At 40.3% G+C, this 21,636-nt stretch overlaps 1 protein-coding gene across 3 annotated transcripts in view; it reads right to left on the bottom strand.

The window, feature by feature from the left end:
- Positions 1-21,636, bottom strand: part of MTOR (mechanistic target of rapamycin kinase) — a 64,995-nt gene that overhangs the window by 15,395 nt on the left and 27,964 nt on the right. For all 3 annotated transcript variants that reach the window (XM_032201317.1, XM_032201318.1, XM_032201316.1), the window contains exons 29-37: positions 14,212-14,287; positions 11,989-12,128; positions 9,226-9,326; positions 7,932-8,047; positions 6,492-6,569; positions 6,005-6,112; positions 4,503-4,628; positions 3,725-3,856; positions 567-682 (exon numbers count right to left, since the gene is read on the bottom strand). In XM_032201317.1, coding sequence (XP_032057208.1) covers positions 567-682; positions 3,725-3,856; positions 4,503-4,628; positions 6,005-6,112; positions 6,492-6,569; positions 7,932-8,047; positions 9,226-9,326; positions 11,989-12,128; positions 14,212-14,287 — 993 coding nt within the window. The remainder of the gene's footprint in view (positions 1-566; positions 683-3,724; positions 3,857-4,502; positions 4,629-6,004; positions 6,113-6,491; positions 6,570-7,931; positions 8,048-9,225; positions 9,327-11,988; positions 12,129-14,211; positions 14,288-21,636) is intronic.

Below are 21,636 nucleotides of genomic sequence, written 5' to 3'. Positions count from 1 at the left end.
TAAAAAAAATACAATCTGTTCAGTAGTGAATGCTATGCAATTTCTTCTTTAAATTGGAAACAACAGATCTGTTAACCCGAGGCTCATGGAGGAAAACAGAGTTTATGAGATGTATTTTTAATACAACAATATTTTAAGAGACAATCACAAGCTGAGCGCCGAATGCCCAAAGCAGTGCTGTTGTACTAAGGGCACACACTGCCAAGCAGAGATCTGCCAGGCATGTGGGAAGCATTTCTTTCCTACTGACTGGATCTCCTGAAAAAAGAAAGAGGAGAGCTATGCCTTCTGTCAGTGAGCCACAGTGCTGGAAAAACACAAACAGCTGCCAGGGACAAATACAAGCTCGTTTATACTGATGTATCATCATAACACTTACAGAAATTATGAGGTAAATAATGATGTGTACCAAAGGGGTTTCTACCATCTAAATGATAAATCCCCCATTCCTCTTAATTAAAGAGCGGGCCCTGTCCGAAACATATCATCTGCATGGACCCTACAACCTCAGGAAGAACATCAGTGTCACCATACAGCTAAAGGGTCTCCAAGGACCAGGTGCTGACCGTGCCATGAGCTTGTGGAGTTCCTGCTTGTGCTGCTGGTCCTCAGTCGCAATAGCATGCTGTGCCTGCTGCTGCATTGTCTGTACGAAGAGCTGCATGTGCTGGAACGCATCAATCTGTAATCGGAGGATGGTTGTGGTAAGGACCATTGGGGTTAAAGAAAAATTCGCAAGAGAAAGACAAGGAGGAAATAAGACTTCACTGAATGCAAAAAATACAGCTTTGTTTTCTTTCAAAGCCTTTTATCCATTTATATAACTCTAGAATCAATTTGTACCAGGTCTGTTGTGCCTAATAAATGAGTTCCTGGGAAGCCTATCTGTAATATGCTATGGCTTGGAGAAGACAATTTGAGAAACACTGCCTAAAGGGAAATTTGCAGCTTCCTGATCTTCCCTCCTAAACCCCGAGCTTTGGCTAGATTTACAGGACACGCCACAGCACCTAAGCTATGAGTTATTTCAACAAATGAAAAATCTAGATTCCTTCTGAAGTTGTCTAGGAAGTACAAATGTATGTTGCTCCCTTGCCAGCAGACTACATTGGGCAGTAGTGCTAAAGCAACTTCCACTATTAAATTCTAGGGGGACATGCTTTGAAATTCCTTGGGAAGAATTATGGGGTAAAGAAACTGACGATTTAAGAAAAAAAAGTGTGTATGCTTCACTGGAAGCAATCAGAGTAAAGCTCTTGCAATCTGCAAGGTCATTTCAGGTCAGAAACTACAGAATGTGCTGTGAAGAGTCCAATTTACTTCTGTTCCACCTACAGGAATGAGATACTTCAGAGTGAGACAAGAATCACCTGAGCTGAAATGCCTTATCTGTCCAGTTCAAATGTCAGCATGCACAAATCAGTTGTCATGAAAAAGGGATTTGCCCAAGGCAAAATTAAAGTATCACATTATTAAGGGTGGGAGCATTCCACAACTAATAACCTAGATACTTAATTAGAAATGGGAGGGAAGAATAACCTTAAATATGGTAATGCTGTTGTGCCAGACATTCATCAAAAAAAAGACAAAAAGACATTGCCAAATATTTGCGTGTCCCCTCTCGTACCTGGACACACCCAATGGTCTGCTTGTGGAGTCAAAACACAGGGTAAAATTATTCAGTTTCCATTAATATTGAAAATTAATCACCAGAAACTGACACGCAGAGCACTTCAGACTGAAAGCAGTATGTTTTCGCTAACAATTGAATTCCTAAACCTGCATGCAGCTTTGCTATACTGTATGTCTGCAGAGAGAAGGTGCTAGCAAAAGTCCTTTTTAGAACAAAATGCAGTGGGGTTTACTTCTCCACCTTTTTATCTGTTGTTTAAGAAAAGATTACTGTGCAGCTTTCCAGGTGCTATATAGCAGGTTTCCATCCAGATCCCAGCTTGTCTCCTGCTGGATCTGCCAAATGCCAAAGTGATGGTAAGGAAAATATTTTAGGTCAACCAATCAAACTTAAACTCCTCAGCTAGAGGAAATGGTCATTTCATACCGTGCCAGCCAACCTCACTGGGTTGTTGCTTAGGATACGAAAACAAGTGAACACACTCTCCTAAACCTCTGGCCTATGCACATCACTACATCTGACCATGTATTGTTTAGTTACCTCAAAATAGTGCAGAAGCATACACCCAGCCACGTAATGCTCCTGGTACCAGCACAGGAGAATTCCTGAGACACTTTCAGTGTTTGGTACATACAGATGCTGGAGTCTGACTGCAGACTTCACTGTACCCTAACTTAGCTCCTTCTGCCACAGAGCCACACCTTCAGCTATGAATTACAAAACTAAGCATATACTTTCCAAGTGCCACAGAAGTCTGAATCATTGAGTCAGCCCTTCCAGCAGACGCGTGCTCTCAGAAAGTACTGGGACATATATGCAGGTCTAACATTAGTGCTATTTTGGGGAAAGTACTTCTCCCTCAGCACTGTAAACTCCCACTTATAATGTATTAAAGTCCCTATTTACACAGCTTATGTGCTGCAGGAAAATAGGAAATCATTCAACAAGCAAGAGGCTGTGATTGCAGCCACGTTTGTTTCTCCTTCTTGTATTTCCTGCTTTTCTATTTTTTCCCATCTTCATGGGCTCCACAAAATCTTATACCAGTTTATTTTAAATATATTCTCTTCCCTCCCCTAATCTTTGTGCATTTTTTTTTCCTATTTCTTTATCACAGATCAAAAAGAAAAGCCCACTTTTAGTCAGAGAGGCAGGCAGAGATGACCCATATACTCCTGAATAAAGAAAGCAAGAGACCATTACACTGTTTTACAAAGCCAACAGAACAGGGCCTCATCAGCATCTCCTTCTGTTTTTTAAATTCAAATAAAGAATAGTTAGGTCATGGCAATCGTCCCATAGAAGTGGCTCTGCTCCAGTGCTGGCAATCCCAAAGGCAGAAAAAGTTTTTTTTTAAAAAAAAGATGTGGCAGAACATGAGAATAAATGGAAGCTTTAATGTATCTTTAAAAAAAAAGATAAGTTACCCAGACTGAAGCTTATTGGATTTGAGTATGTAAATTCTCTCTGTGTTGCAATGTCAAAAACATTCACCCTAGGCTCTTCAGAGCCAAACTGTTCCCCTGACAAAACCTTATGTACTTTTCAGCTGTCTTTCAGTTAGAAGTTTTCAATCATGTCCTTAATAAAAGTCAGTTCTACTCAACAGCTAGAGTACAAATTGTTCGTGAAATTCTTCTAACACTGGAAATAAAAAACCTCCTTCCCCGTTTCAGTGTGTAACCCTGACCATATGTACAGCGTGGAGACCTGGCAATCAGAACAGTGGACTAAAAGTCAAGTACTGAGCCTACACAATAAAACCCTGGTGAGGACAGAAGAGCTACTACTGACCATTAATCTTAGCTGTATGCCATTAGTAGCTGATACTGGTTTAGCAAAGATAATCTTCCCATGGAGGAAATAAGTTGGGCCAGGCCTTCTCTGTCACTACGCAGATTTGAAATAAAATTTCAAAAGCTTGTCTACTGAATAACATTAAGGAAAGGGAGCAGTTACTCTTTTTTAGGTGAAGAAAATAACACCTTCAGCCTTGCCTTTGTTCTGTGTTGATTATGAAGATCTAACGTGTATGGGCACTGCACAAAACCTAAGCAATTAAATGTAGAGGGTACTATGTTCTTTTTGTACCTTACGGGCACTCTTCCACATGTGCTTCATGTATGCATAAGTCACTTGGGGATGCACTGTTGGCAGTGGGTGATCCAGCTGTCGAGATGGATCTACTCCCAAGAGCAAGACGAGTGTCTTATGGGCCAAAGCCTAGAGAAAGTTACAAAGAGGAAAAAACAGGTTAGAACATGCTCATTCTTACTTCCATCTCACATTCACCCCAGACCTGCCTGCCACTAAGAGAAAAAAGAAAAAGTCAAACCCTCAGTATAAAATACAGACAAAGCAGGCTTTTTACCACTTCCTGGACTCATAAGAATGCCACATTATAAATCGTATACCTTTGCTGGACCACAGCATTAGATTGTCATTTCAGAAGCCAGTAGTGTGCGAAGTCTGTTTCAAGTATTTTTGGTACTAAATAGTACAGTTACAATCCAATTTCAACAGTCACATTTCATGATATTATCATCATTTTCTAGATTTGACAAAGAGTGCTTTATTGGAGAGCGCTATTGCTAATAATTACCAGTGCTGCATAACAACTTTCAGTAATAGCAGGTAACAAAAAACTGGCTCAAAAGTGCTCTCAGGTATAATACTAGTCTCACAAGAACAACCCTGGCTACAAGCATTAACTCCGTGCTAGTTACAATTTTAGCATTTCAACGTTTTCTGACCAGTCTGTTCCACAGGAGAGCTCATCCCATTTAGGCAATGAAAGAAGCTGGGAGGTTGAAGTGGCATGACACAGTCAGCTGTCTAAAAACCTGTTGTAGAGGTTGATAATGCTCACCAGTCTCCCACTCTTGCCACACAAGCTGGCATACTTGAGCCAAGTTCTCATGTCCTCGTGAGGGTTAACAACAAGTGACCGGACCATTAATATTCTCTGCCAGTCCTCCACAATCCGTTGACAGCCCTGGGAGAAAAAGGAAGAAAACTCATTAGTGTTGTATCTGCAATCTGCTCCACAGAGAATTAAGCCTAATTCAGAATCTGAAGGGATGTTTCCAAAGATGGAGAGACTCTGGTACCCATAAATCACAGCAGGCCGACATAAAGAACTATCTGGCTTTTTCCTTAGTACTGCAGTGTTGAAGCTGGTTAAGTCTCTGACCTGCTCTGAAGTTGGTGCTGATCCACAGACGACTTAGATTTAATTTTGAGGCAAATAAGAGAATTCCCAACTGCAGCAAGCACCTTAGGATCAAAGCATCTGTTTCTTTTCCTTTTGGATTTTTCCCCAAAACTGAGGGCTGGGAAGTTGGACAAAGCTTGTTCCCTGACACCCAAATAAACAACTCATACAATAGGCATTTGAAAATTATTAAAAAGAAGCTAGAAAACGCACAAGAACTGTACGTACTGCTTTCAGGACCATAAACAGCTGTATTCAGACATTACACTTCCTGTCACAGTTTCTCCACCCCAGCGGAATGCTCCCAAGCTTTTCCAGACAGGAGTGCAGATGGGAGACTAAAACCTTTGTCACAGTTTCCCAAACAGCTAAAAAACATGCAGCAGCAACAGGCTTTCATAATGAGGCACATATAGCAGTGGCAGCAGAGAACTCTGCATGAGGAAGAATTCTTTTCTCCACGCATTCTACCAAAATTTGGTGTATTTAGAGCATTTTACCCCAACTATGCTTTTTTTTTTTTTTTTTAAATAATAATAAAAAAACTGCAGTGCAAAATATCTGGCTGTTTTTAGTTGTTCAGAGGTGCTCTGGAATTTGGTGCAAGAAGGCAGTAACAAAGGCACAAACTTTCTTCAAACACAGGAAAATGAGCATTGGTAAACTTGATTTAAAAGAAGACAATGCTAATCAATTAGAAATATTCTCATAAGAGGCCAAAAAGGAACAGTACAATCTTTACCACACATGTGAATTCTTTGACCAGTTTACCAGCATTGTGAGAGAATTCCCTTTTCCTTAAAATGCAGATAAGTCAGGTAAAAAGCTCTAGTTTTATCAAAACCAGTATTTTGGAGTGAGATCCGACATTGAGATAAGCAGCTTTAGAGAAGCTAGTAACCTGTCTATTCTGTACACATCCATCTCCAGGCTGAAATCACCCTTTTAAGGTGTCACATCAGCGGACACCTCAGGCAGCCTAACCTAAAAGTCAACAGGGACAGACATAGAGGAGACAAAAAGCACGTAGTCATGTAAGCACATATGCTGTTGGGATAGAAAGAGAAAGAGGTGCTGAGCCATCGAACTGACTTTAAAGGAAACCGTTCCTGCTTGACATATCAGCCTCTCCATCCTTGATCTTTACACAGACGTACCTGCAGCCTTTCCCACCATATCTGGCGGATGATCTCACGGCGTTCTGGTACAAGTTTATACTGGATAACCTCTTCCAGCTCTGACAGCATCTGGCAGGATACCATAGCCTGAGGGAAACAATCACATTCCATCCCAATCACTACAGACGAATCTATAATTAACGAACAGTATTTTGGCATCAAAATCTTAAGTACATAAGCTCCCAACAGGTAAAGGACAGGCTGCTATATACTGACATGCAGATGATCCATTGATTCAAAATTTGTAAATGTCAATTATTTCTTTTGAGGGGTGGAGCTCATTTCACTATTTAATTTGTCTGTAAGTTGTTCTTGTGAAACTGTACTAATTATATGACAAAAGCCATTTAACTTGTGGGCCTACAAAGGTCTTATATTTGATACAAACACTACTCAGAAATTTTACCTAATTTCTCGAGATATTATGAAGCAGTAATGATGGAAATGAAGGCTAATAGATGCTTACCCCATAGGCTCGACTGTAGCTCTCTCCTGCCATGGCAGTCAGCTCAGCATCTAGTAGATCTCTGGCCTTGTCAATGCACTGAAATGAAAAAAGATTTTTGAGGGAAGGTGGGGGTGTTTTATCTAGAGCCAACTGTTCAAACTGCTATTCATCTGTTCCATCCATGAACAGAGCTGGCATTGTTCCTAATCTCTAAGAAGAATCAGCAAAGGATATTACCAGTAGAAAGAATTGATAGGAAAGCTGTGTCCAAGGGTGGGTAATATAGGAGAAGGGGCCTTCATGTATCACTTGAACAGTCTGTGAAATTTGTCCTTCTACCAAATCAAAGTTTGCAGTACTTCTAATCCTACTGCCACTGTAGAGATCACCATCAATAACATGTATGGAGGAAAAGAATTCTACATTTTAGGGCAAGAGAGTCAGTTACAAAAAGACACGAGAAACGTCTCTTTCTTAAAATATCATGACAGAAAATGGTTTTCTCTGTTTTACATAAGCCAACAGGTTTTTATGAATTTTACAGGACCTGCAAATTCCATTTCTCTCCCTGCCACTAAGCCATGCTCTTCAAGCATGAAATAAGTCCTCCTCTGGTTCCAGTCATTACATAATCTTTTATCTATAGTTTCTTCTGTTCAAAGTGTTAAAAGGTTAATCACAAACTCTACCCCTTTGAATACCTGGCTAATTTTACTGTGCACATCACTCCAAATCTACGTATGGGTTTTGACAGAGCAGACTGAACTACTTACTCCTTTATCTAAGTTGGCAAGTCTGCACAGAATTCTGAGAAATGCTACTTGAGCTCCCTTGGAAAGTAAACAACATGCTTCACATCTACAGAGGGGAAAAAGTCCCTCTGCAAATCTCCTCTATAGCAAGTATGCATAACAATTACAGCTCTGTTTAACGGACTCATTCCTTGTCTTGATTCCTCATCTTGATTTAAGATTTATCACTGCTACCAGAAAAATCAGAGCAGAAGTTCAGGTACATGATGTATATGAGCACTTCACTAAAAAAACTGCAACAGACACAAGTGCACAGAATACTCGTAGAGAATCTTATGCATGTCTTACTTCAGTAATGCCTTCTATAAAGCAGGATCTCGCAGAATGGAATCACTGCTAAGATAATCCTTTTTCACTGTCTGGCTAAAAAACAGACAAAAGTAAATAAGCCTGAGAATGACTAAGACTCTGTGCTCTACAGCTCTGGACCTCTTCTATTTCCACAGATATTCACCACTGTGTTTCTAGAAATACAAAACTAGTTCCATTGCCAAGGTCTAATACATCAGTAGAAGAAAAGATTATTGGGCAATTCATATGTTACAGCCAACTGCTTTAGAACAGCATGTCTTTTCACGCAGCCACATAATCTAAATGTAGTTCATCCTAAACTAGGTTTTGGGAAGCCTACAAGGAAGATAGTTACCTGCTGAGCCAGTGAGAAAAGGTCCTGATGAAGAGCCAGCACAGCCCTGTAGAAGGCACCATCGTGGGTGTCCCTTGGGATCATGCAGGTATATTCTTCCATGCTATCCCACTGACCTGCAGAGACACAGATATCCTCAGCAACACAGCAGCTCTCTCTGTGAGATAAGAGCAGAATTATGCTACAGTGCTTAGACATCAGCGACTAGGCTTGAATTCAGTATGGTAGTTAAGTACTTCTATTGGTTCCCTCTACATACAGTACTTGGATAGGAGATTGATACCTGTTTGAATCAATTCTCTTTAATCTTTACAATTAATCAATTTCTACTTCAAGACAGATGTCAGAAGGCTCTCAGTTAACATTGCATGATTAGGTATCCTAATCACAGGGGTTTTAACATTCTCTGAGTCCCTTTGCCACTGCCAAACATTGGCCTAGAGGAACCATCCACCACTTCCAGCAAACCACTTTTGATCTGCGTAGTCAAGGTGATTGTTTAATGGGCTCTGCATTAATGTAATGCAAGCCTGTTTATGGGACACTTATCACTATGTCTTGGTATGCAGCTTGTCCAAAGTTTTGAACAAAGCATGTTTTGATTTCTCTCTCTCTGTATACATACACATGCGCACAGTTATATACAAGCACAACCAGATAATTTTTCTTCTAGGCAGGTTGTTATTCTCATCAAGAAGTTTCTTGCATTCATTGTGATTAAAAAGTTGAAATGCTGACATTTCCAGAATGGGTTAGTGTCCTACAAAGCAGAAGACTAACTTTTCTCAGCAACGGATGGCAGACAGCAAGAGGTTTACAAGCTTATCTAGTAAATACCTAGCTATCAGCATCACTGATATGTGGACCATTTATAGATATATTGCACTTATGATTGTCCACTCAGCCAACACAACACATCAAAATGCTCAATAGACAGTTCTAATTTGTAAATAAGTGTCTGCCAGAAATCATAGAATTCTATTAGCCTCACTTCAGGCCTGAGCTACGTTCAGTATAAAACTAAGCAAAAAGGACCAGTTAAGCAACTGATTATCTACTCAGACCCATGAGGCAGTCTCTGTTACATGGCACTGTACAGGAAGACCTTATGTGAGTGCAGGTTTTCCAAAGGGCTTCAGTGTTGAATGACACCTACTTCATATCCCAATGTAAGTAATTGTGTTGATTCATCTGTTTCTTAAAATTTGTAGTTCCAAATGTTAAAACTATTTGTGCTTCTACACTGTTGGCTGTCATATACTATCACACACACACAGCTGGAAGGATACATCACCTAGACCCCAAGCAGCAGCAGCAGCCATCCTCGCCATCTTAGCTTGAGTTTCATCATTAACCTGTGTCCACTTTTCACAGCATTGCTGGTGGAGCTGGCCCCTAAGAAGAATCCACAATTTCTAATCAGTGAAAAGCCTCTTCTAAGAATTATGTCTTGTTAAACAATCAGTTTCCACATACTGGAAGACAACCAGCCCCAATTCTTTTTATGCAGAGTGGAGAACAGGATTTGCCTTTTCTCTTGGCCAACTGAGACACACTAGTCTGATAATAAACACCCTACCATCCAGAAATAATTTAAGAACTCACTAGGCTTAGAAAACAAATCCAGACAATAGTTTGCATTTGCTCCTCAGCAGTTAGTAATGCCTATTTTATGAACTGATCTGTCAAATCCAGCCCATAAATCCAGTGGAAAAAATATTCCAAGAGGGAAAAAAAACAAAAAACAACACAAAAGTCACCAAACAAGGGATTTTTTTTTTTTTCAAGAATCATTACAAGGAATATATGATCTGAGTAGCTTGTGAATGGCTCACAATATCAAACACTTTAGATAAACTCACTGAGTTTGAAAACTGAAATTAAAGAATCAGTGTTGCTGCAACATAGTATAAGGACTTGTCATGGCAACATCTCAGAGGGGACTCTGAATCTTTCATCTCCAGCAGAGAGGAAAGATCAGGATTTTTTTATATTGTGTCTTTTAAACCAACTGTGAATGCTCTGTTAATCAAACCAATTACTGTGGGTGATGCAGTTCCAGAATTTCTCAGGCTGGATACTCTTTGTAGCAGTGAAATAGCTGCCAACTTGCCTTCTTTATGGTCATCCTCTCCCCTCCCCAAAAGGGAGATCAGTTAGTCAAACAGACCCAATGGGCTGCCACAGGCAAGATAGTCATCCTGACAGCTTAACAGCCCAGGAGAAAAACAAACAAACAAACAAAAAAAACCACGCCAAACCTAGCAAAAGCAGTAAATTAAGATGCTAATAAAGTCATGTGGATCTTGCAGACATAACTACATGAGAAGACAAATGGCTAAGAAAATTTTGTCTTTATTTTCAAAACGTCACTGCACAGAGTACTGAAATAATGGTGCTCTGCAGTATCTATTAAATCTCGTACTATGCCAAGCAGACTCTAACAGAACAAAGTAATCATGTTGAACACTTCTGAAGAGTATCAGAAACCAAACCACAGAATCCTCAGTCTTGGGATGATGTCTCTGTAGTCAGTTGTAAGGTAGCAGACAGCACTTTGCAATGGCACTTCTGCATTGTGAAGGAAAACATACACAAAAATACTATCTGCATACAGATGCAACACAGATCCATAATGACAAACTCACAGATCTTTGTAAGATTGTCTCCAAGAACATGTTTAAGTTAATGTCTAGTTTCCACAGAAGAACAGAAGTACTTTGTAATATATTTGTGACTAACTTGTGAGGAAGGAGAAGGCTCAGAAAGGGTACATCACGCAAATATTTGTTCTGCAGGAGGAAAGAATCCCTGCTAGAAACTGCCTACTTCCTAGAAAAAGGTGACTGTAAAACTGCCCAGTAAAATAATTTTTTTCCTACTGAAAAAAACACACACCCAATATGCCTCACCGTCATCTAGAAACAAAAACAGTAGAAAAATGGTGTCAGAATTAGGTTTCTCAAACAGCTCCATTTCTCTAACAGTGAAGTGACTTTAGTGAAGAGGAATCTCCTTACTGTGTGCCATCCCATGGGTTCACGTCAGGACCCATCAGCAGAGAGCTCTAGTGACACGAAGAGTTCAGTACAAAAGGCGGCTCCTGAACCAAATCAGTTATGCCCCTGGGTAGAACTGCACACTGCAGTGCACAGGATGTGTCTTTTCCAATTAGCTTCTTTGAATTGAGGGTAGCGGGGAGAAAAACAGAAGCCCCTACTTAACTAGTAGGCTGTAAGTCACTACCAGGTCATCTTCTCATGAAAACTTACTCTAATCAGTTACATGTTGACAACACACATTTACACAGGGTTTGAAAACCCAAATATCCACACAGAGGGAATGCTTAATTGGCACTAAAAGAGAAGAGCAATAATAAAAAAAAAAAATGCAGTCGTCTGCAAAAGAGGTGGTAAGAGGGTTTTAAAGTGGGAGCAGTTTGTTCAGCATAATCTTACCCCCAGTGATTACTGGGAAGCAGAACTTCAATAGCAGTTGTGCAGAAGACTGTGTTCTGGATAGGCATAAGGTCTGACCACAAGTAAATGCAGAAATCTCTTCTATTTTAATAATAGAGTTTACAAAGTAGGGCCATGACAAGCTCCTTTTATGGTTGTTTTTGACAAATGCTGCCCAGTTAACATTTCCTGAGAGGTCTTTTCTATTTAATAACTTCTTTCTCTTAAAAATGGAGTTGATCTGATGATCAGGCTGCACATTCCCTTTAAGAGAGACCTTAGCTTATCAGACAGTCCATCCCCAAACACTAAGAGATAGTACTTCCATTTCTGACTACCATGAAAAGGGCAAGAAATTGCTGGAAATGCTCGAACTATTAGGTAAGCAGTATTAAGAAGGAATTCAGGCCAAAAAAATCACCCAAGTGATGGTAACCACAGAAGAGTTAGGCAAGATTTTTAAGAAGTACAGTAACTTGAATTTCTGAAACTAGAAGGAAATATAAAACAGCAAGAGGAGAGGCTGCAGATGATCTTAATAAAGGATAGACTACCCAGTATAACTATCCTCTTCTCAATCTCCAGGCATTCCCCCTTACCATTCTCCAAGTGCTTCCAAGCAACGCATCCGTCCTAGCATCAGCTCAGGATCATCTTTGTTTGTGTCCATCTTCTTGTCGTAGGCCACCAGAGCATCTTCCCATTCATGAAGCTTTTCATACCAGGTGGCTTGAATTTCCTGGGGGACAGAGAAGAAAAAAAATCAGAATAAATAGCAGCATTTGCATTCACCATTCTGTATTAACTACTGCTACTTTTCCTGGAAAATCCTGTCTCTGTGGTGATCATTTAGCCCTTCGTTCATTCTAAATATCCCCATGGACTTCTCTGATACAGAGAAAACACAGATTCCAAGTATCGCCCAGCCTGCACAGAAAGGTTTACCAGAGAGATGAATCCAACATCATCCACCACTTTTCCCTGACACTGAAATACTAGCTTAGTAGCTGGGCTGTGCCAGAGGCTTTTCTTTTTGGAGCAGAGGACTAAGGGGGTTAAAGCGGGAAATAGGAAAAATGGTAAATTTATAAAATATTCCATTTGCTATTGTTGCACATGCTCGTATTCAAGTAAGAAGAACAGTCCTGTGTTGAGGAACGGAGTGATGAACTGGGGAAAAGAAAACACACAAACCACACAGTGCATCTGGCTACTGCTAGTCCATTTTCCAAGACTGCAGGCAGGCAGGCAGGATGTTGGGGTCTAACGATAACCCTTACAAGTGAAGGCTATAGTTAATAACATAGACTTAAAAAAAACAAGTGGTAATCCTTATCAGCTGCACAAACCTTTCTCTTGTTTCTAGATTTTGTTTCTAATTTTCAAGAAATAAAACAACTTGATTTTTTGATATTTTTTCCATCCTGATCTCTGCCAATATTTTTTCTGCTCAGCCCTTGGCAGCTCATGTCTTAACACATGCTGCAGTGTGGATTCTTTTCCCAGCCCTGCGGGCAAAATCAATATAAACCACACTCTGCATGCCAGGTCTTCTACTTGGGATGTTTATATACCAGCCCTTTAACTTCTCAGCTCAGTCATAATATTTTAAGTTCCTGAAAGTAGAGCTTGCAGACCCTCTTAATTTCTTTTCATTGCTTATTCTGAGAAACTCTGCATTTTGAACTACATTACTGCTAAAAGTGAGGTCAGAATTAGGTAACAATCTGCTCTGCTCAATCCACCCCAGGAATCACAAGAAGCTGTAAAGATGGTCTGAAGTCCATTCTTCTACCAGAACGCATCTCTTTTTCCAGTCTAGGTTGAAACTTCACATTACCCTAACACCAGAGGAATTCAGTCTGACTGAGTTCCACCATTCTGTGCTTATACCTGTTCTCACTTGCTAGTGGTTCCTAATGAAAAAAGCTAGTCTGCCATGCTCCCAGCGCTGCCTTCTCTTCCCAAATGCCTTAAGAAACTGCAAGAATTATTAGTGCAAAATAATGTTTTTAACAGAGTAGAATTGTCAGGAGAATATGGATACTTGAAACCCTGAATGCAAATGAAATTATTATTAATGAGAAAAGAAAGGAAAAAAGGTAAGTCACAAAGAGAAAGACACAGATGCAGAAGGGTGTTGTTTTCTTTCTGTGAACAGTCAAAGCTGTAAGGGACTAGCCAACATACTACTCTGAAAAATACCATCTGTGAACCCTCTGATAGGTTCACATACCTCCTAGATGAGGGAGAAAAGAGGCATAATTTAAAGTTAAATTCCTACCTGGAAGGTGTTGATGCAGTTTCTCAAAATCTCTCAAGCATTTAAAGCTTAGAACAGGAACTTACTCCTTTCTTTCCCAAGGCGTAGGAAAAACAGACTTCACATAAAATGACTTATTTGGTCAAGTTGCTGGTTTCCCACACCTGCATTGTCAGCTATAGCTGTGAAATTCTTCCCCAGATCAGGTTCTTGCACAAGCAATAAGCTATTATTAAACTAATTTTAAGCACAGCATTTGATGATCTGGGTCTTATTTTCCTCCAGCTGCACATCTGCTGAACTGCAGGGCCTAGCTCTGGGTGCAGACTTCCCCAGCTACCTTCCCTTTATATAGTGCTTGCTAAGTGCACCGCGCACCTCCCGATAGGCAGCAAGGGACCTACACTCTGAATGATGCAATATTACAAGATGGGCTATAACCTCAACGTGATTAATTTAAAAACAAAAACCACAGAATGTGTCCGGCCCCCTCTCCCCCTCAAAAAAGCCCCAAAGAAAACATTAGGTATGATGAACAGAATTATCCAGCAGGACTCACCAGCTCCCCAAAGTGCTTCATGGCGTATTCCAGTACCCCAGCAGCTGCTTCTGGCTGTTGCAGTTTATTGTTAATGCTGCAGAGGTGGAAAGAGAAAGATCATTTAACACAGCTGGCAGCGCTCAGGCGCTGGTATGAGCTTCTCCTTGATAATACTCTGTGTCAGTTAGAAATACCGATGAAACGCTACTTTATCTTTCAAACTTTTAAGTAAATAAATCATTTACCACGTTAGAGACAGCCTGACTATTTGCAGAACAATAGGTGCACATATATTCCTTACATATATTTTCAGGACTCGTTACACAAAACAGTGACTGTGTATGATTATCAATTCTAAATAGTCTGCACGGGAAGGAGAACAATTCCCATTAGTTTGTGAGGCAAAATTTATCAGAGGAGTGTAAGACAAGAAGTCATGCAGGAGAACATCAGGCTGAACGTGAGACTTCTGGGATTTCTGACATGAACAAGAATTCAGAGTACACGCCTAGCACCAGAAAACATACCTGAATGGAAATCTTTCTTAGCTTTTCTTTACCATTACAACTAGCTTCTTGGGTGCACTGTCAAGAAAGTCTATACCAAACACACTACATGCTGGAAATAAAACCGGATCACAGAGCATTTCCTGACTACTGATTCAAAAGATTTCCATTTGGATTCTCTGCAAAAAAAAGAACTTTGATACGAAGTCATTCCTCTAGTACTCATAATTCCTTTTGGAAGTATATGTGTAGGATGATGATCCACTTCACAAAGAGGCAAGCATACAGCCCAGAAACTCATAGTTGTGCACAACTGATTTCACAGAAGGGCATATATCTGTTGGTATTCAACGTGCAGATGTTGCCAAATCAGTGTGCATGAGAGCATACCCACAAAGAAAGACTTCCATCTTTAAAGAATCACCAGCCACTATGATGGAAAGGATTCTTCTGCCCTTTTCCTTGTTTTAATTCCCTGGCTATCACTTTTCCTCTTTCCACCACTAAACTTAAGGATTCAAACAGGGTTTAACACAGTGAGCAGAAAGGGACTTGAGCAAATCTTCTGCACCTGCTTCTCATATTCTATTTCTTCATTTTAATTTCCTCAGAATCTCATGTTCTTAAGCTGGAACTTCCTCCTGAGACTTTTTCTTAATCTTATCCACCTCTGTGCCTACAAGACCTTCCTGCAATCAAATACCAGCTGCATTTACTAAAGACCTTACAGCACAGATCCCTCCCCTTCTCTTAAACTGACCACCAACTTCTTTACAAATCAGTCAAGATTTTAATGCTCCAGGAAAAAAGCTACATCACTAGAGCAGCTGAAAAATGTCCCCAAGAAAATGAAAAGATTCAATCCAACGTTCTTTCACATAATACCTCTGCACTGGTACACACCCATACTGGTATTCTTCTTTTTCTAATTTTCAAGATCATGCCAGAAACAGCAACCATCACGCCAGCTCTCACCAATGATCATACTGTCCTATGGAGTTACACACATTGCCCTTCTGTCCCTACAGTCAGAAGCAGCTCTGTCTCCACATCAGTGCTTGGTTATTAGTGCTTTAGTTCGATGCCTCTTTAAAGAAGAAAATAACTTTTTAATCGAGCTCCTGCTATTTTATAAAGCTTATTTATGAACAGTCTCTGGCTCATTGCTCTCCTCTTTCCCTTTTGGCATCAGAGAACAAGTGCAAACTGTTCAAAGTGATGTCCCAACAGCTGAGCGTGCTACAAAACACATTATAGTCCAACATTAAAAGAAAGTTTTCAAGTGCTACTTTTCTGCTGTCCCTGCAGTCTCCTTTCCCAACAACCAAAGGGCCGGACGTGTTGACACGCTATGGGTATCTGGAAAGGTCAAATAAAATTTCCTTTTTCAAATCAGGCTTAGTCAGGCTAAGACCATAACACAGTCTCATTTCTAGAAGATAGGCACCCAAAAATGGGAAGCACTTGGAGTACATCCCTGCCTTTTTTAAAGCACAACAGTCAAAGAACATGCTACTCCTTGCTTCCCAGGGGAAAGCTAGACAGCAGAGCCTCGTAAAAGTGATAAATGGCTGTCACATTTCATATTCTGATAATTTAGAGAGCCATTGGCAGGAACATCACTTCCAGTATGTCAGACGGTTAATTACTTCCAACTTATCTTTCCTGTCAACGCATCCTGACAAATTGGCCGTTATCTTTTATTTTACAACAATTAGTACTGCACTTTTGCTAATGCTCCCTGGTGCACTCAATTACTCTTTTTTTTGTTTTGTACTTGGCTGTCCAAAGTAGAATGAAATGTTTCATACTCAAAGCTTTGTCTTGTTAAGTTTAAGGAAAGGGATGGGAAAGAAGAGAAGAGGAAGGAGAAAGATTTGGCTTTAAAAGAATACACAGCAGGAGATAAAACACTGTGTTGTGATTATTAACCATAAATTACTCTTGTAATAAGTGATCTAACCCACACGGTGAGTAAAGATAAGTAATTTTATAGACTGTTATAAACCACTGCCTGGGAAAGCTGTCAGATATTTAGTGTACTGTTATAGCACATTAAGAGAGTGCTTACACAAAATAGAGGGAATAGAAAACATGGACTGCTTTGGCAAAAACAGACCTGCACACAGAATGTCAACTGTCACGGAGAACACAAAAATCCCTCCAAAGCAAGATTCATGCAAATTGGCTTCCATCGACATGGCTGAATATTCACAGACTTTCTTCACAGCAATAAAACCTTGGTAAGCACAGCATCTTTTTGCTTTTCAGTCTTATACACAAAAGAATATGCAATGGTTTGTGGATTAATTAAGTTCTGACCTTGTGGTTTTGTGGCTTTTCTGTTTGCTTTAACAGAGCTTGGATTTCTGCTTTTTCTCATCTGCGGGATGCAGTGTGCTCTGATCATTGGACACATATTGACAGGTCCCCAAAAATCACTGCTGCAGCAGCTGATAAATGTGTTTTTTAGCAGACCCACAACTCTCTGCATACAATTACTGATAGTGGGCCAGCGGACTGTACTTCTCTTGGAAAAGCATTTCCACGTGGAGCTCTGCTAATGCATTCAAAATATGTTCAGAAATCATGCCATTCTGTTCTTCCCTCCCTCCCTTTCTTCTCCCCACTGTTACAGCATTGCCCCTCTCCCTGCAGATACGATGAGGCCTGTGCTCAGGCAAAATCACGCTAAATTCTACAACATTTTAAAACCATTACAAAGCTGTTTTCTAGATATTGTGCTAGGGACTGGACACTACAGAAAAGCATCCCTGCACATAAAAAAAAGCCCCAAAGGACTAATACTCCAGCCAGGCAGAGTTTCCAGGGGAGTTTAGCCACAGTGCTGCTGCTGGAAGTCAGGGGGATATAGTTCTTCTTGTACCTGGAAAAAGTTCCTACAGTCTTTTTGGATTAAAGGACAAGGTGGAAGCATTGTAGAAACAATGGTGCTGGCTAATCCAGCAGAGAGTAACTGAAGTGTTTGTTTACTGGGTGGTGTCCTTGCAGTTGTTCCTAATTCTGGATAATACAAAGTTTAATACTCAGGCGAAGATCAGTTCTTCAATAAGGGAAGAACAAATTAATCAGTTCATTTTTGTTTAGAAGCTAAAAGAAAAAAAAAGAAAAAAACAACTACCGACACCACACACTACCCACCAACATGATAGCTCAGCAGCAGGACGTAAAAGAAGATGACAATTCCCTTTCTTAGAAGTCTTTAGGTACAGGCCTGATAGGTCATATGTTACATATGTCAACTTTCAGGAGAGGCTTAAGCTCCTCCGGCTTCTTCCCTTCAGCCAGTTCACAGCCCACCTCACTACCCAATCGTCCAGACCACACTTCTTCAGTTTAGCTGCGAGGATGCTGTGGGAGATCGTGTCAAAGGCTTTACTGATATAAAAATCTTGGGACAAAAGTCTTGAGCTACTTTAATAGCAGTGAAAGGTTATATGACCCTATTGTTTGACTATTAAGACATCAAATAAAAACATAAGTTTTCAGCATTCACTTCTAAGCTAGAATCACAAAAATAAGAACGTTATTTAAGAGAAACACACTCCTATTGCTTGTATATTTTAAAGGCTGTTTAAACAGAAACCAGACATGAACTGGGAACAAAAAACAATTTTACCAGCTTCAGCAGGAAAAACACTCAAATGATGGATTTTCTCCTTGACGAAATGCAGGCATGATGTCTAATGTTTACTAGAAATATTCTCTTTTGTACAATCCTGAGTGCTTTCCAGTCATCCATTATCTCTGAGGGTCTCTAACAGCATTCTGTCACTCAAAATATATTGAATCTTCAAGAGACTGAACACTTACACATCTTCCCTAAACGTTTTTTTTTTTTTTTTTTTTATATTAAAATCTCTTCAAGAGGTCCCAAGCCTATCTGTCAGACAACACACACATCTTCTATTTCAAAAAAGCATCCCAAAACTTATTAGAAGAACTTGATTTTTGCAATAAAGCAGTTTGTATGCAATGTCTGGACAAGTAGCCAAACTTCTTTTTCAGTCTCCCCAACTCCGTTTAAAATTAAACCTCTATCTCTCAGATTTTACCCCCCTAAATTAAGCCTGTTTTTCCTTTTGAAACGTTGAGGGCTTGCTTCCGGGATTAGAAGTGGAAGGCATTGATACAGTGCAGATACTTTGGGGAACAGATAATCCTCTGGCACAAGAAATTGGCTTTATAGGCTCTTTTCCCCAATTCTACAGTTTATTTGTGTTCAGGCATCCCTGAATTCTTGATTCAACAAACTTCAGAAAACAACCAAATGCTCTGTGTCATGTCCTGTACCCCCCACCAATCCAAAAAACAACATTGCCATCATGCCACTAAAAATTATTCCAATGCCAGGAATGAATAGATTTGAGAAAACACTGCCAGCAATGAGCTGCTCAGTTGTAGTGACTTGCAGACCAGGCTAGCCCCCCACCTCACCTTTTCAACAAGAGTGCACCACATGCTCAGAGGCATTACAACTGGCCATGTTCCCCATCTTGATACAAACACTTGCAAAGCAAAGAAGGGCATTCACAAGCTTTGAAAGGAAAAGCAGTTATAATTGTTACAAGACAATTCTTACCAGCCCTGCTACAAAGGCTGCAAGAAGTTTTATATCGCCTACTCTTTGTTAACCAGTCAGTGAAGAGAGGGAAGGCAAAAAATAGCCAAGGAAGATATTTAGCTAAAAGAGGTGAAATGGAAACAGAGTTTTTGTGTGTTGGTTATGCAAGAAAGGATCTATTAGATCAACATGAAATAACACAAGTCATTGTAGGAAGTACATAGCTCGTTTCTTATCAAGTCCTTTCTTGTTTCACTGGTTCCAAAGTAACTTCAGGTGTTTATAACTAGCTGCAGTAGACTACAATTTTATTTGACTTTACTAGGGATTTAGTCATTAATGCAAAGCTTTAGCAAAGTGAATGATAGAACATTTATGAGTATCTCTAAAGAGAGAGGTAAACAGTTTCACGCTTCCTGGCTGTCTGGAAGGGAAAAGCAGAGTTTCGGAGAGCTTGGCAAAGCATGGACTTCTGAGGTCTGCCAGCAGAGAGCTGATGAGGGTCTTTGCCATCTCAGCAAGCACCAGGAATGCTAGATTCGAAGCGTTTGCCGGATACATATTAAGGGTTTTGCAATGACTAGCTACCAAATAAATACCCATGGGGCACAGCTTTTCTTCTTCTTTCTCTTGGCTTCACATACACCTGCCAGAACAACTTCCCAGAGAAGGCAGTCATTTACACCCACCTCTAATTTAATCTGGCCCTCCGGGGCCAGATATCTAGTTCTAATTAAGTAATACTAATACACTTCTCTAATTAGGTAACGTCAACCAACATCATAGGCATAGGATACACGCTAACTGTGATGATGTTTAGACTTAATTCTCCCAACCACTTCAAACCAACACCCTTAATTAAGTTAAAAAGGACCTGCCTAATATTCTTGACCTTGAGAGCTCATCTTTTTAGCTATCATGTAGCAGAGTATCGCTACCTACAAAATATAATGGAAGAAAAATAAGGCAATGAATTTCTGACTAGATTTCTCTATTAGTGCCAGAGGAAAGACAAAAGTAGGACGAAGACCTACTCAGCAACCAGGGAACTAGTTTCTTCCTAGATATGCCCACAGCTATGCCACTTTCCAAAATACAACTTGAATTCAGGATTCATTTATTTATTTTTTAATACACCAGTACACATCAGTGGAATCAACTCCTATAGATCGTCAACTTCTACAGCTGATCTTATATGGCAATGACTTGCATGAATAGGTACTGCTGCCTAATAGACGGCTACTCTGTTCTCCACACAACAGGGAGAGATTCAAATACTCAAAGAAGTCAAATTCCATTAAGGCTAAAGTCTCTGCCAAGAGAGATGTCTGTCCAAGTCTCTCCTAATGTTTCCTCGAAAGTAATGACAGATGTGAAGATTTATGCTATTTTCCAGTCCTGCATAATGTTCTCTGTAAGGTGTAACAGCACACAAAATGATAGAGCAAATAAGTATATCTTTTTTAAAACAGGCAAATCAAAGTATGCAGGAGAAAGATATCTTGCAGTAGGATACACTATTCAGGGGCTAAATCTGCATTAAAACCCTGTCTGACTCATTTTCAATTAAATAGTTTAGAGTGGGGATTCAGAAGCCTTTCTGCACCACTTTGTAACATCTGGATGCAACAAGGAGCTTGCCTGAATGCTTGGTACTTCCAAAACTCAAATCAAGAGGGAATGCAAGGACAGGGGCTACCCTTTTCTAGATTTGCCCCTCATGATGTGAGCATGCATGTGGGAAAATTCGGACTGCACAAAACAAAGAAGAGTTTTGGTAAGCTAGAGAAGCAACAGAGAGGATCGGAGTACTATGTAATATGATGGGGGTGTTAGCAGGGTGACTATTTGGGGTGGGGTAGCCAAAGTCTGGCTTGTCCTGCTCTTTGTTCCAGCTTCCACAAAAACATGTTTCTCATCACAGGCAGCCTGAGAAGAATTTGCCCCTGGGAATGACAGAAGCTCCAGCTGGAAGAGGGCTCAGACAGGATTAGAGGCAGAACAAAAAGGTCATGCTTTCGTCCGTGCACAGTGGCGCTTTCTGGTCTGAAGGAGTAAAGCAATTTTGCTATGGAAGGCTTCTGGAATGCCCACGACAAGAATGTGACTAAAGCCAACTGTTTGCTCTAAGTAGATGTGTTCTCAATACTTTAATGAAATTCTACTTACATATGTATCTCTGATGATACCTCACGTCACCGACAGCACACGGTAGCCCCACCAGCTGATACTACAGACTACAAGGGTTTCTGCCTGAAGTACAGCACACAGGCAGTCACCCACAACAAACCTCAAGACACCCATGCTGCCTTAGAGATCTCTAATTCTGATCCCCTCCAGAAGATCCTCTCT

This window comes from Aythya fuligula, chromosome 21, assembly GCF_009819795.1.
Source record: "Aythya fuligula isolate bAytFul2 chromosome 21, bAytFul2.pri, whole genome shotgun sequence".
NCBI classification, from domain to species: Eukaryota; Metazoa; Chordata; class Aves; order Anseriformes; family Anatidae; genus Aythya; species Aythya fuligula.
The sequence above is the reverse complement of the archived record's forward strand: the minus strand, read 5'-3'. Positions and strand labels throughout refer to the sequence as shown.